Source organism: Mustelus asterias, chromosome 2 (genome assembly GCF_964213995.1).
Source record: "Mustelus asterias chromosome 2, sMusAst1.hap1.1, whole genome shotgun sequence".
Classification (NCBI taxonomy): domain Eukaryota; kingdom Metazoa; phylum Chordata; class Chondrichthyes; order Carcharhiniformes; family Triakidae; genus Mustelus; species Mustelus asterias.
Window position 1 is genome coordinate 147157523 of NC_135802.1, and position 14613 is coordinate 147172135.

At 43.3% G+C, this 14613-nt stretch overlaps 1 protein-coding gene across 1 annotated transcript in view; it reads right to left on the reverse strand.

Annotated features, from left to right (window-relative positions):
- cep72 (centrosomal protein 72) overlaps positions 1-14613 on the reverse strand; it is a 147033-nt gene that overhangs the window by 116321 nt on the left and 16099 nt on the right. The window contains 1 exon segment of the mRNA XM_078200732.1: positions 8631-8823. Within this exon segment, the coding sequence (XP_078056858.1) occupies positions 8631-8823 (193 nt within the window).

The window sequence follows — 14613 nt, forward strand, 5'->3', positions numbered from 1 at the left end:
CAAGTGCTAGTGACAATTGCAGACAGCTCAAACCTTGCAACCTTGCTTTTGAAATTAAAAACCATTATTCTGGTAGAAATGTAATTTATGTCAAAATATTGTTATTGGGCACGCATTTATCTAGCTGTAGTTTTAATTAAGTTAAAATTATTTATAAAATTTGCAGTGCAGTGAAACTAATGCTATACACCCTAATATCTCTCACTTACCTAGAATAAAAGTTAGAACAGGCAGCTATTGTATTATAACCTGCAGCGTAGTTTTGCCACAGAATAGATGAAAGAGGCAATGAGGCATTCTCGTTATCTACCTTTGATGCAAATCAGTTTCATTCAAGTAACTATCAGTAAATTTATAAACTGGTACTTCAATGTCCACTTTATCTTCATGTCATAGTAATAGCTCTGATGTCATAAAGATATCAATATCAAATCAGTTTAACTGCTTTGTGTTTAAGATGAAGTTGATTTCTTGTTCAAGTGCATCCTAGAACGTTGGTCAACTGAGTGTCAAGACTTTAATGGGATAAATGGACTCTGTTATGTCAAATTAGTACCAGCATTCCATTCATAAAGATCTGCACAGCTCAATAAGTTACAAAGTCATTTTAACATTAAGTGGATGCGCCAGTGCTTGCAATTCCTGGCAGAGATCTTAATGCTTAGATGATCTACAAAAGAGAATCTGGTTGTACGCACTTGCATCATCAGGTCCATTTACTACATCGCCAGAACAAATCCTCTATGCTTTAACTGTGCAAGCAATTGGATCTTATCAATCATCCACAATCTTCTGCAAGCCTAATTGCATGGCAAGTATTAGTTGCTTTGTACATACCTTAGTCTAACGATCTGTTTACTTTCCTTGACCAAACAGAATGCAATACAAGTTCTCATGGTTGAAATTATTATACAAATTCTTCCAAATGATAATTGTTCCAAGTATTTTATCTGTTAAGGGACATTGAGCCAAAAGATCCAGAAGTTCTAAGTTTGAATGCTGGTCTATGTTGAACACAACTAGCATAACAAGACCAGCAATATGTTTAGATTCAAAGTCCTTGGAAATCACTAGCCAGGATTTCCAAACCCAACTGCTCTCCAGTGACCTCACCTAAAGAGTGTTTGTGGGCCACGAATGAGAACAAGGAAGCATATTTTTGACTTACAAAAAACTAATTGCCCTTCCCTAAAAATAATTAACGCAAGTGGGGCAGCTTCACCACCTGCACCCAAGAGTAGACAGACAGTAAGATGCTAAAAAAGCATGAAGGGGAACTGAACTCCTTCAAGGCAGCTATTCTCACGCAAAGCTGTAATTTGCGGTTCTCAAAGTGACAGATTATTGAAATTTTAGATACTTCAATAGATTTACAAATTCTGTTAAAGGCAAAATACTGCAGATGCTGGAAACTGAAACAGAAACAAAATGCTGGAAAATCTCGGCCGGTCTGACAGCACCCACGTAGAGAGAATAGAGCCAATATTTCGAGTTTGGATGACCCTGTCAGACCTGCTGAGATTTTCCAGCATTTTCTGTTGTTCCAGATTAACATTTTCTAATCTAAACCTTTTGGGATGGGTCGAAGAAGAATCATAGAATCATAGAAACCCTACAGTGCAGAAGGAGGCCATTCGGCCCATCGAGTCTGCACCGACCACAATCCCACCCAGGCCCTACCCCCACATATTTTACCCGCTAATCCCTCTAACCTATGCATCCCAGGACTCTAAGGGACAATTTTTAGCATGGCCAATCAACCTAACCTGCACATCTTTGGACTGTGGGAGGAAACCGGAGCACCCGGAGGAAACCCACGCAGACACGAGGAGAATGTGCAAACTCCACACAGACAGTGACCCGAGCCGGGAATCGAACCCGGGACCCTGGAGCTGTGAAGCAGCAGTGCTAACCACTGTGCTACCGTGCCGCCCTAGGATTCCATTACTTTCTTAACTAAGTGTCTTCAAAATTGAAACATTCAAGATGCTGCTCTTAAAAATGGTATATAAAATCCTCGCAATGCAGATGCAGGCCATTTGGCCCATTGAGTCTGTACCGACTCTCTCTGATACAGCATTCTCCCAGAGCCTATCCCCGTAACTATGTATTTACCCCGCTAATCTCCCTAACCTACACATCTTGGGACACTAAGGGGGAATTTAGCATGGCCAATCAACCTCCCCTGAACATCTTTGGACTGTGGAAGGAACCAGAGTACCCAGAGGAAACCCACGCAGACAACATGCAAACTCAGCACAGACAGTCACCCAAGGCTAGAATCGAATCCGGGTCCCTGGCGCTCTGAGGCAGCAGTGCTAACCACTGGGCCATTCTGCCGCCCTTAATTGAGTTTTCCAAAAGCTGTCTTGAATCTCTTAGTTTTCAGACATCAACATCTCCAAAATGTTCTTCAGTTTTCTCTCAAAAGCACTCGCTACCAATCCAAGGTCCTGCTTTTCAAATTGTTCTGAGGACAATCCCAAGTGCCTCAGAGAAAAGGGAATCCTTGATCTGGATTACTGCTTCATTAAATCCAAGTTAATTATAATTGTGTTCTAAGTCGTACAATGCAACAGAATGAGAACATGGCTTCAGAAAAATTAGAAACATAAGCCCTTAATAAGATAGCTAGATGGATGTCCAGGGTTTATGTTTCTCCATTTGCAAGGCCTCTTTCTGTGCTGCATGATTCTACAAAGTGGCATGTTTCTTAATGAACAAAGGAATTGGATTGGAGTGTAATAGTATCTGGACAGCCACTTATTTTACCCGAAAGTGGGCTGCAATTTTCCCATCCCGTTGCATTAATTTATTCACGTAGCGGACCGGGATATTGTCACATCAGCCGATTCATGGGGTTCGTGCAAGCTTTCATGCCCTGCTTGCACCTCGCAGCACCAAATTTCTGACGGCATCTGTTCCACGCCTGAAATCAGCGGGGAGGCGCAAAGACCATTTACATGGTCATTTTAATATAAATTAAATAAGATTAGCGGGCCTGGGACTGAAATCTCCGAGCCCGCTAGCATTTCCCATCCCGCTAGAGTATTTCACTCCAGTGGGAATTACAGTAGCTCCCCAATTTCAGAGAGCTAGCAGCCCAACCCTGCTGGTGTGAAGGGGGGGGGGGGCAATTGAGGCCCCCAGAGAGTCAGGCGGCGGGGGGTGCCCCTGGGCATTGGCACCCTGGCAGTGCCAGCCTGTATCCCCTGGCACTGCCCAAGGGGCAAAGTGCCAATGCCTGGGGGACCTTGGCACTGCTCATCGGGCATGAGGGAGTGCCAAGTGGGTGGACATATGGTGACGGGGCCTAGGGACGATTGCTGGGGGTCGGGGGGGAAGGGGGGTTGGAGGTAATTTGATACTTAGAGGGCGATTCTCCCCAAAAAATTGTAAGTGTCAAATTTGCCGCAAAACTGGAGTAATAAACTCTGGTTTTTTCAGTGGGAGTTCACACTAGAATCTCCCACAATCTGTACACTGCAGCGGCCTCCAGCATGAATATCATTAAATTTCAGGGGCGAAGCCTATTCCCGCTGGAGAGGCTGAAATCAGCATGCGCAGTGGCCCCGAACTGATGGCTTGCCATTTGCTGGCCAGCTCGATCTCTGGTCTGGCTAGGACCTCTGTAGTGCTGCCGCCCCCCCCCCCCCCAACACCTCCACGGCCCAATCACGGATCCCCCACCACCCCACCCACGGTCCCGGCCAGCCCAGGTCTCCAGTTCCCCACCCTGGCTGACCCCCCCCCCCCACCGATTGCTGGCCTCCCACCTGTCCCAATCGGTCTCATGCAGAGTGGCAATGGGACCCCAAACCCCCACTGATTTCACGTGGGGCATTGGCACTTTGCCCCTTAGGCAGTGCCAGGGTGCCCAGGTTGGCACTGTCAGGGGGCACCACTCCCCCGCCGCCTGACCCCCCGGGGGGGGGCCCGATTGCCCCCTCTTCACTCCAGCAGGGTTGTCACGAAGGTTCCCCGAAAGGGGACCTGGAGTGAAATACCCTGACGGGATGGGAGAGGCTAGCAGGCCTGGAGAATTCATTCCCGGGCCTGCTAATCACATTAAAAATAGATGTAACTTACTTACACCTGGTCTTCCCGCCTGTTTCCAGTACAGATCTGATAGTGCTGGAAATCTGGCGCTGGGAAATGCACGCATGCTGGGAACGCAGGCGTGAATCCTGCGCATGCCCAGCCGCAAGATTCTCCCACCCCGCTGCACTAGGAAACTAGCACGACGGATTGGGAGAATCGCCCCCTTAGAATTTTTGCGGGAGAATTCAGCCCCTGATATTTACACAGGAATATAACAACCTGCATTTACATAGTGCCTTTAATGTAGAAAAGTATCCTATAAATCAGACATAAATGGACATTGAGCAAAACAAATAGAAGGGGAGGACTTGATCATAGAGGTGGACCTAAGGAGAGGCCAGCAGGAGGACTGGGAATTTTGGATAAATGAATGGACTAAGGTGGACAATTCCAGAGCCTGACGCCACCACTGCTGAAGATACAACAAGGTGTGGAGATGCCGGCGTTGGACTGGGGTAAACACAGTAAGACGTTTAACAACACCAGGTTAAAGTCCAACAGGTTTATTTGGTAGCAAAAGCCACACAAGCTTTCAGAGCCTTAAGCCCCTTCTTCAGGTGAGTCACCTGAAGAAGGGGCTTAAGGCTCCGAAAGCTTGTGTGGCTTTTGCTACCAAACAAACCTGTTGGACTTTAACCTGGTGTTGTTAAACTTCTTACTGAAGATACAACAATCCACGGTGAGGCCAAGACAAAAGGATGCACAAGAGAACACGTAGTAAAGAAGCTCAGAGGAGATTACAGAAATAGCAAAGGGAGAGCCATGAATTAACTTAATTACATAGAGAGAATTTAGATTGGATACTTTAGGGACTAGGAGACTAGGATACTAGGAGACAATAAAGGGCAGCAAAATCAGGAGTGATTGGTGAGCAGGACTTTGTGTAGGATAGTTGTATTTTGGATATTTACTGAACCTGGAGAAGTTGGGGTTCAGCCAGAAGAGCATTGGAACAAAGGTTGGAGTTGATAAAGGCATGAATGTGGGTTTTAACAATGGACGGAAGTAACATCGCAACGGTCGAAGCTTGGACTGTAAAGGATGGCATCAAACAAGGCACTGTTTCAACCCCAAACAATGGCAGGCGAGGGGGTTGGGAGATGAAATCAGTAGCATGGGCAAAAGATGATTTAGAAAAGTACAGTGCTGGAAAATTTTATAAACTCCACTGGCCAGTTCGCAATCATTTAGTCCTCATCATCCACTTTCTGCACAGTTGATACTACCAGATCTCCATTGCTTGTGAACCTCTTCTATTCCCTTTGGAATTTTGAATGCCTCCATAGTATCTTTCAAAGACTCCTCTGCTCAAGCATTAACAATCCCCGAGTCTTCAGGCACACCTCATCACACAAACTACCTAGAACACCAAAGGAACCAAAAAGCTCTCTGGAAAATTAGATACAGAAGACTGTTCTTTTGAACAGTAAAAAAGATCCAATGAGATACACCCATACAGAACAAATCTCAACTGTGGGTAAAGGGATCCTTCTTTAGGCAACATCATTTACCGAGGTTTTTAATTTATTTATGTGTCAAATAATGTAGGCTTACATTATTAACTCTGCAATGAAGTTATTGTGAAAATCCCCTAGTCGCCACACTCCGGCCTGTTCAGGTACACTGAGGGAGAATTTAGCATGGCCAATGCACCTAACCAGACTGTGGGAGGAAACCGGAGCACCCGGAGGAAATCCGCACAGACACGGGGAGAGCTTGCAGACTTCACACAGATAGTCACCTAAGCCGGGGATCGAACCCATGCCCCTGGCGCTGTGAGGCAGCAGTGCGAAACCCTTACAGGGCAGACATATAGAAAATATTTGCACTTGCATGGGTAGCCACAATGAGGGACCACAAAAATAAGATTAACAAGAATTTACAAATCCAATAGGAAAATCAGGAGAAATGTTTCTACCGAGAGTGGTTGAAATGTGAAACTCACCAGCACATGGAGTGACTAACATAGATACATTTAAGGGGATGCTGGATAGAAATGGAGGGAAAAAAGAGTAGAAAGGTACATTGATTAGGTTAGAAGACAATGACTGGGAGGCGGGGGGGGGTTGTGGAACATTAACACCAGTTTGGAATTGTTAGCCCATTAGTATCTTCCTAAGCAGTAAATACTATAGAATACATTCCACAGGTGAACAAAACCCCTTTCATTCGCAAATATTTAAAGCCTAAAATATAGCTTCAAAACCTTAATAAAATTTGGTTCTGTTTGTCTGACTCCCAATTATAGCTCCTTCTCCCAAAAGCAATGACTCATTTCAATTTTTGTGACATTACCTTGTTCAATTAATAGCCATATCATGATGAAGCTTTTGAAATTCAGAAATGGTAATCCCTTGAAGCAAAAAAATCTCTCAAACATTAATGAATGTTAATAATGAATAATCTAATAATGAAGCCCTTTTTCAGATTTTAGTGTACTATTACTATGCAGAAAAATACATTTAACTTTAGGGGCGGCACGGTAGCACAGTGGTTAGCACTGCTGCTTCACAGCTTCAGGGATCTGGGTTCGATTCCCGGCTTGGGTCACTGTCTATGTGGAGTTTGCACATTCTCCTCGTATCTGCGTGGGTTTCCTCTGGGTGCTCCGGTTTCTTCCCACAGTCCAAAGATGTGCGGGTTAGGTTGATTGGCCATGCTAAAATTGCCCCTTAGTGTCCTGGGGATGCGTAGATTAGAGGGATTAGCGGGTAAAATACGTAGGGACATGGGGGTAGGGCCTGGGTGGGATTGTGGTCGGTGTAGACTCGATGGGCCGAATGGCCTCTTTCTGTACTGTAGGGGTTCTATGATTTCCCCTTTGCCACGACCGAGATCATTTTGAAGCATGTTGTGGTAATATAATCAGGGCCTAGTTTTAAAGCTGATTAAAGTGGATATCCTAAATTAAAGAATTGGGCATATTAAAATCAAACACAGTCAAACCACGGGCAGGCTAATTGTACAAATACACAAACATGTCTGGGCCTGACCCATCAATCACCCATCAAAGATCATTGCACTCTAATGAGACCCAGCAGGAGATCATTGCACCCCATTGAAATGCACCGGCCTATTGTTAGAAGCCCAGGTCGGACCAGTCTTTCTGTCACCTAGAGTTCCGTAAGAGTTTTAACAACACCAGGTTAAAGTCCAACAGGTTTATTTGGTAGCAAACACCATTAGCTTTCGGAGCGCTGCTCCGAACTGTGTTCACCCCAGTCCAACGCCGGCATCTCCACATCATGACCTAGAGTTCCTGCAGTTACCTTATCTGGCAACAGGTTATATGTAAGCAACAGCATGGAGATGGACACCTGGGGGCGGGCCCCGGTGTCCTGTCAGGCAGACATCAAGAAACCCACTGGGTATTGGAATCCCCTCCTGGGACCTCATTGGCCGGAAACCAGAGAAGTTTCTGGAAAGGCAAGCAGGCAGGGGGATAAAGGGACACATTTTCAGGCACACCAACAGCGAAGACTTGAGGAGGGAGGCGGCCTTGACCATCTGGAAGACTGACCCAAGAAGGAAGGAAGGAAGAAGCTGCCATCGAGACTCACCTTCGTGTCGACCGACCAGAGGGACTCAGAGAATCGAGCCTGCAGTTTAACTAAACCATCTTTGCGGGTAGTATACTTGAATCTGGGGTATCCTCTTGTTTTATGTGGGTTATTTAAGGGTTAATAGTGTTATTATTAATAAACTTATTGAATCTTTACTTGTGTTTGTCCTTTGTCCATCTTGCAAATAAGGGCACCGGAGTAAAACCTCGGAGTAAGCAAACTGGTTGAAAGTATCTGAGAATTAACAGGTACAACAATGTGTATTTTATGAAAAGATGTACTTTACGATTTGCATCAGAGCAAGTTAGCAGTAGATTTTTAAAATCTCTCACTGACCCCACCCCCCCTTTTTATTCAGCCATTGCATTCATGCTGAATTACAGGTATTACAGCACATCACAGGTGGGTATGATCAAAAGTCACAAGATCTTTCAAAGAAAGCGACAGCATGTATTTTTATTTTTCAGCAATGAAATAATTGAATTGACATAATCGGTAAAAAAACTTGCATTTATATAGCCCCTTTCATAACCCAAGGTTGTCCCAAAGTACCTTACAGCCCAATTAAGTATTATTTTTGAAGTGTAGCCACTTTTGTAATGTAGGAAATACTGCAGCCAAATTGCATAAAGTGAGGTTTCGCAAACAGCAATGTGATAACGACCAGATACTCCCGTTTAATGATGTTAGCTAAGGAATAAATATTGATCAGGCCACCAGGAAAAGCTCACCTGCTTTTTGTCAAATAGTGCAACAGAATCTTTTATATCCACCCCAGAGGGCCTCATTTGTAACGTCTCAACCAAAAGATTCCGTTGGTGCTGGCATTGGTAGCATCAGCCTGGATTATGTACTCAAGTATCTGGAGTGGGACTCGAACTTCTGACACAATGGTGAGAAGTCCCAGTGGACCAGAGTTGAGAAAGGAACAACTCTGTTATTACTGCAGTCCAGCAAGGTACTTACCTAATTTTCTAAGATTGGGGAGCATGTGGACGACAAAGAGTCGATAGTCCGATTCATTTTTGGACACAGGGTTCAGTCTCAGGTCAAGTTCTCTCAAGCAACCCAGATTACGAAGGAGAAATATCTCTTTCAAACTTGCAATCTTGTTATAATACAGGTTGAGCTTTTCCAGATGAATCAAGTGTTGGATCCCCTGTGTGCACAATATAGACAAGGTGAAAATGCATTAAAATCTGTTGTATTGTTTTAAATGTGCATAGATAGCTTTCTTTTGAAGCATTATGTGTGGGCATGGCAAAAAAAATAGAAACTGGTATATTCAGGAGTGAGTCCATTTTTAATGGAGGGATAATTACTGCCAAACAACCTTCCTGGCTCTGGAAATGTAATTTTACAAGTGTGAAGACTAATTTCTTTGTAAGTTAATTAGTGTTTGGGCTATTTTTTTCCAACTTGTTCTACACACCCTTTTATCTCACACTCTTAAAGCCTTTTCTTATTCTTATTTCATCTTCCATATACAGTTTAAAAATAATTTATACTTCTTAGTTCAGACTCGACACATCTGAATGAGAATTTATCAATCTGACTTCATGACGTGTTTCCCAGATGCCCTGTACAAGACACCACAATGGATTAAAATTGGATTAAAGCTATGTTCCACTCAAAAACCCCGCAAACACTTCAGGGCAGTTGACATAATGACATAAACATCAAGGGTTGTTCCTTTGTTGCTGACCATAAACTTCAAGCCATCATCATATTCAAATGATGGCACAGTGGCCTTACAGTGCCAGAGAACTGGTTTGGATTCTGGCCTTGGCTGGCTGTCTTGTGTGGAGTTTGCACGTTCTCCCCGTATCTGTGTGGATTTCCTCTGGGTGCTCTAGTTTCCTCCCACAGTCCAAAGATGTGCAGGTTAGGTAGATTGGCCATGTTAAATTGCCCCTTAGTGTCCAAAGATGTGTAGGTTAGATGGATTAGCCATGGTAAATGAGTTGGGTTACAGAGATATTGGGGGCTGGTGGCTGGGTAAGATGTTCTTTCGAAGTGTCAGTGCAGATTCAATGGGCTGAATGGCCTCCTGCACTGTAGGAATTTTACGGATTATTGAATCTGATACTGAACCCTAATATTAATAAATAACACAGAAATTCATAGCAACATTTAAATGCATACAACTAGCAAAAATAAAAGCTGGTAATCCGCAGGTAAATTAAAAGGGAAAGCGAGCATGCTGTTTGTTAACAATTCATTAACTGTTGAATTGATTTTTTAAACTGGAACTTTGCAGGGTGTATGAAATAATTAGGATGGGGTTATCTTTTCTGGCTTGGAACTAAGCTTTGCTACACTTGCAACAGGTAACTTATAGATTTATTATTGGATTTTTAGACTAAAATGGTTGACGTGCAATGCCCAGTGCAAATTCGGTGTAATTTTTGTTATTAATCAAAAGCTTTGTTTGTTCCAGTCACGTGTTCACACTCCTTCGCTCCTAATAGAGGTCATAACTCACACTGGACAAGTTCCAATATGGGCCACTGATACTGCTCCCGAAGTTTATTTATTAGTGTCACAAGTAGATTTACATTAACACTGCAATGAAGTTACTCTGAAAATCCCCTAGTCGCCACACTCTGGCACCTGTTCGGGTACACTGAGGGAGAATTTAGCACAGCCAATGCCCCTAACCAGCACGTCTTTCAGACTGTGGAAGGAAACCGCAGCACCCGGAGGAAACCCACACAGACATGGGAAGAACGTGCAGACTCCGTACAGACAGTGACTCAAGCCAGGAATCAAACCTGGGTCCCTGGCGCTGTGAGACAGCAGTGCTAACTACTTTGTCACCATGCCACCTCTAGTGAAAAGATGCCACCAAGGTAAATTGGGGTGGTCATCCCATTGTGGGATCGTGCTGTGCGTGTGCAACATCTGCTGCATTTATTTGTACAGCAATATTAACTATGCAATATAGGTTCTCCTACCTGGAGTTAGTTACAAATCTTATGGATTCAGCATCACTGGTTTTGTCTGTAAGTGTGTCCCACATCTCTCAGGATCAGGGGTTGATCATTACTGAAAAATAATAATAGTTTCCTGGATGTGTTCAAGAATGAGAAATGAGCATTTATTGGCCACACCAAGTTGCTCTGAGATGGAAGCAGGGGCAGGCACTGAACTTGAACTGCTGCACAGTTCTTAGTGACTGTGCTCCCACAGTGAAATAAGTCAGGAAATAGGCATCAACCTTGGCTTAATCAGTAGCTGTCTTGCCTCTGAGTCAGGTCGCCAGTTCTAGCCCAACTCAAGATTCAAGTATAAATCTCAGGCCGATGCTTCACTACAGTACTGCCTGGAATTAAAGACATGCTGGTTAGGTGCATTGGCCATGCTAAATTCTCCCTCAGTGTACCCGAACAGGCGCCAGAGTGTGGCGACTAGGGGATTTTCACAGTAACTGCCACACAGTTAGGAATGCGATTTTTTGAATGAGACATTAAACTAAGATGGACATAAAAGATACCATGGCATTATGTCAAAGTAGGGCAGCGGAGTTATCGGAGTGTTCTGGTCAATATTTTACCTTCAACCAACATCACGAGGAAAAAATTATCTGGTCACAATCACATTGGGGATTTTTACAGTAACTTAACTGCGGTGTTAATGTAAGCCTACATGTAAATAAACCTTTAAACTTGAAACATTATTTGCAGGACCTTGCATGAAAATTGCTGTTCCTTACCACAGTGATTACTCAAAAATCTTTTCATTGGCTGTGAAGTACAAAGTTCGAAAGACGTGCTGGTTAGGTGCATTGGCCATGCTAATTCTCCCTCAGTGTACCCGAACAGGCGTCAGAGTGTGACGACTAGGGATTTTCACAGTAACTTCATTGCAGTGTTAATGTAAGCCTACTTGTGACACTAATAAATAAAAAGTCCTGAGATGGTGAAAAGTGCTCTGTAAACAAAAGATTTTTCATTCTTTCAATGCTTTGGATCCAGTTTTGGGATTTGAGGCAGTTTGTACGTGCAAGTCTACTTATCCATACACAGATAACAAATGAATAATGGGTAGGTTGCCTGATTACCATGGCGAACCCAACAAGCCTGATGCTTCCCTCAATGAAGTAAAGACACTGCGAGCAGGAAAGTAAATGTGTATCCATCAGGAGGAGGGACCATGGCTAGTTTAATCTTTACTTGTGAAAGAGCACTAAATCCAATTGTCATATCACCATCACAGCCTGAAATGAGATCAGCTAACTCAACACCCTGGGATGTTTCTGGTCTGTGAGACAAAAACAGCTGGAGAAAGTTCAGCCACTATTCTATCTGTTTTCATCAAACAACTTAGCAATATGTGAAACTGACAGGCAAGAAAAGGTCTACTGTCGACCCAGCCTACCCCGCATGGCTGAGATTCCTTATGCATACACACCCCTCAGAAAATATGATCTTCTGGGAGAAGCAAAAAAAACCCAAAAGAAATTAGGGGAGGAAATGGCAAATGACTCTTTGCCCCCTTCAGCAACTGAAATTAGGTCAGGAGAGCACATTGCCTCCAATTTATATTACAGGATACCTAGCTGTTGTACCAGGTGTTCTCTGACCCAACCATAAATTCTCACTTGCAGGAATTCAGAGAATCAGCATTTGCTGCACAAACCAGCAACCTGTTGGACAGGCCCTCGATTCTCTCCGAACACAATAGCCTAATATCCAACATCATTCTATGCCCTTTAGGTATCTGTCGGCACGACCCCCTGGCCCACACCAACCGGGTTACGTGAACAACAACATTAATGTGTATTTAGATAGCACTTTTAATGCAGCAAAAACATCCTGAGATGCTTCACAATAGCGCAATCAAACATAATTTGATATTCGGACAGAGAAAAGCAGGACTTAAGGAGTTTCTTAAAGGAGAGGTTTGGGGATAGAACTGCAGAATGTTAAACCCAAGAAGCTGAAAGTGCAATAGCCAACGGCGCAGCATTGAAAAATCAGAGATGCACAAGAGGTCAGCACTGAAGATGAAACATTAGGTTTGCAACAACTTAATAGCTTATCTAGTCCCTTTATTCTTTTATAAACCTTCAACAAATTTATTTTCATACTTTTTCCTGCTACATGATCTTTATTATGAAACAGCCAAGAAAGGATATTGGAAACTCATCCTGGATACTGCAATCCTGATTTACCAATACTGCAATTTTAACTGGAATAACACGAGAGGTTTTCATATGGGAGTCCTTGCCAAAATCAGATCATTATTTCCTAATATAGCCCCAGAAACCCGAACAGATGCCGGAGTGTGGTGACTAGGGGATTTTCACAGTAACTTATTTGCAGTGTCAATGTAAACTACTTGCGACACCAATAAATAAACTTTACAACTTAAAAAAATTGAATGTGTTCCTAGGTTCAAAACTGATTAAAATAATTTCAATGCAAACATAAATAATTCATGGCACAAACAAGTAATAAATTAGTAGCATAAAAACAAAACACTGCAGGTGCTGGAATCTGAAACAAAAACAGAAAACGCTTGAAAATCTCAGCAGGTCTCATGTAGAGAGAGAAAAGAGCCAATGTTTCTAGTCTGGGTGACCTTTCATCAGAGCTGAATAAGTAGTTCCCTCTACTACAGATTGCACTGAAGTGAAGACAGCAGTAATACACTCAACATAATGGAGATCAAAACAAAAATGCGATATCTATCAGTGTTAAAATTTAATAAGGTACATCTTGATGAGTTAGTGAACAAATGTCCTGCAAAGACCCTAAGTGATGTTGTTTAATCATAGAAATCATAGAAACCCTACAGTACAGAAAGAAGCCATTTGGCCCATCGAGTCTGTACCGACCAAACTCCCACCCAGGCCCTACCCCCATATCCCTACATATTTTTACCCACTACATATTTTATCCCTCTAATCTACGCATCCCAGGACACTAAGGGGCAATTTTAGCATGGCCAATCAACCTAACCCGCACATCTTTGGACTGTGGGAGGAAACCAGAGCACCCGGAGGAAATCCACGCAGACACGAGGAGAATGTGCAAACTCCACACAGACAGTGACCCAAGCCGGGAATCGAACCCAGGTCCTTGGAGCTGTGAAGCAGCAGTGCTAACCACTGTGCTACCGTGCCGCCCCACGCCTTAACTAAGTTAGCCTTGTTTAGGCCAAGTCTAGGTCTTAACCAAGTTAGCAGTCGAGAGAGGAGAAGTCATCATTAGCCTCAGTGCTCCAAGGTTGCAAAAGAGGGGGACAAAAGCAGGCACCCGCCATCATGAAATGCAGCTACCCCTGCTGAAAACAGTGTACGCTGTGGGTGTGATAATGAAGTGAGCTTTGCTGTGATGTCTTCCACAGTTAAACAGCGTGCCAGAGCTTAATACTTAAACTCACACACAAAAGAATGTCACTTGAAAAAGATGCCTGAAAGGTGATGTCGGTTGAAACACACCCTGCTGTGATCCAATACCCTGATAATCAAGAAATTCCTTGTCCAAGGTCATTTTTGCTATTGGGCAAAATAGATAACCAGGCTATTAATTTGTAAAAAAATAACAAATGATAACACATTGCACATTACGAGCAATTTGATAACTTCACCATTTTAGCTTATATTAAAGGGAGCACACTCTGTTCCAAGGAAGTGCATTAGGTAATAAGTGTTCTGTAATTAGCATATGAAAGCTGGTTTTTTAGCACCATTAACAAGACTTGCATTCTTGTACCACATTATGCCCTCAGGGAAACCCAAAGCACTTCACAGCCAATTAAGTACTTTTGGAAAAAAAAACTGAAAATGCTGGGAAATCTCAACAGGTCTGACAGCATCTGTGGAGAGAGAAGAGAGCCAACGTTTCGAGTCAGGATGACCCTTTGTCAGAGCTCAGTAATTTTTAAAAATTATTCACTGTTGTACCATAGGAAAAATGGCAGCCAATTTGCAAACAGCAAG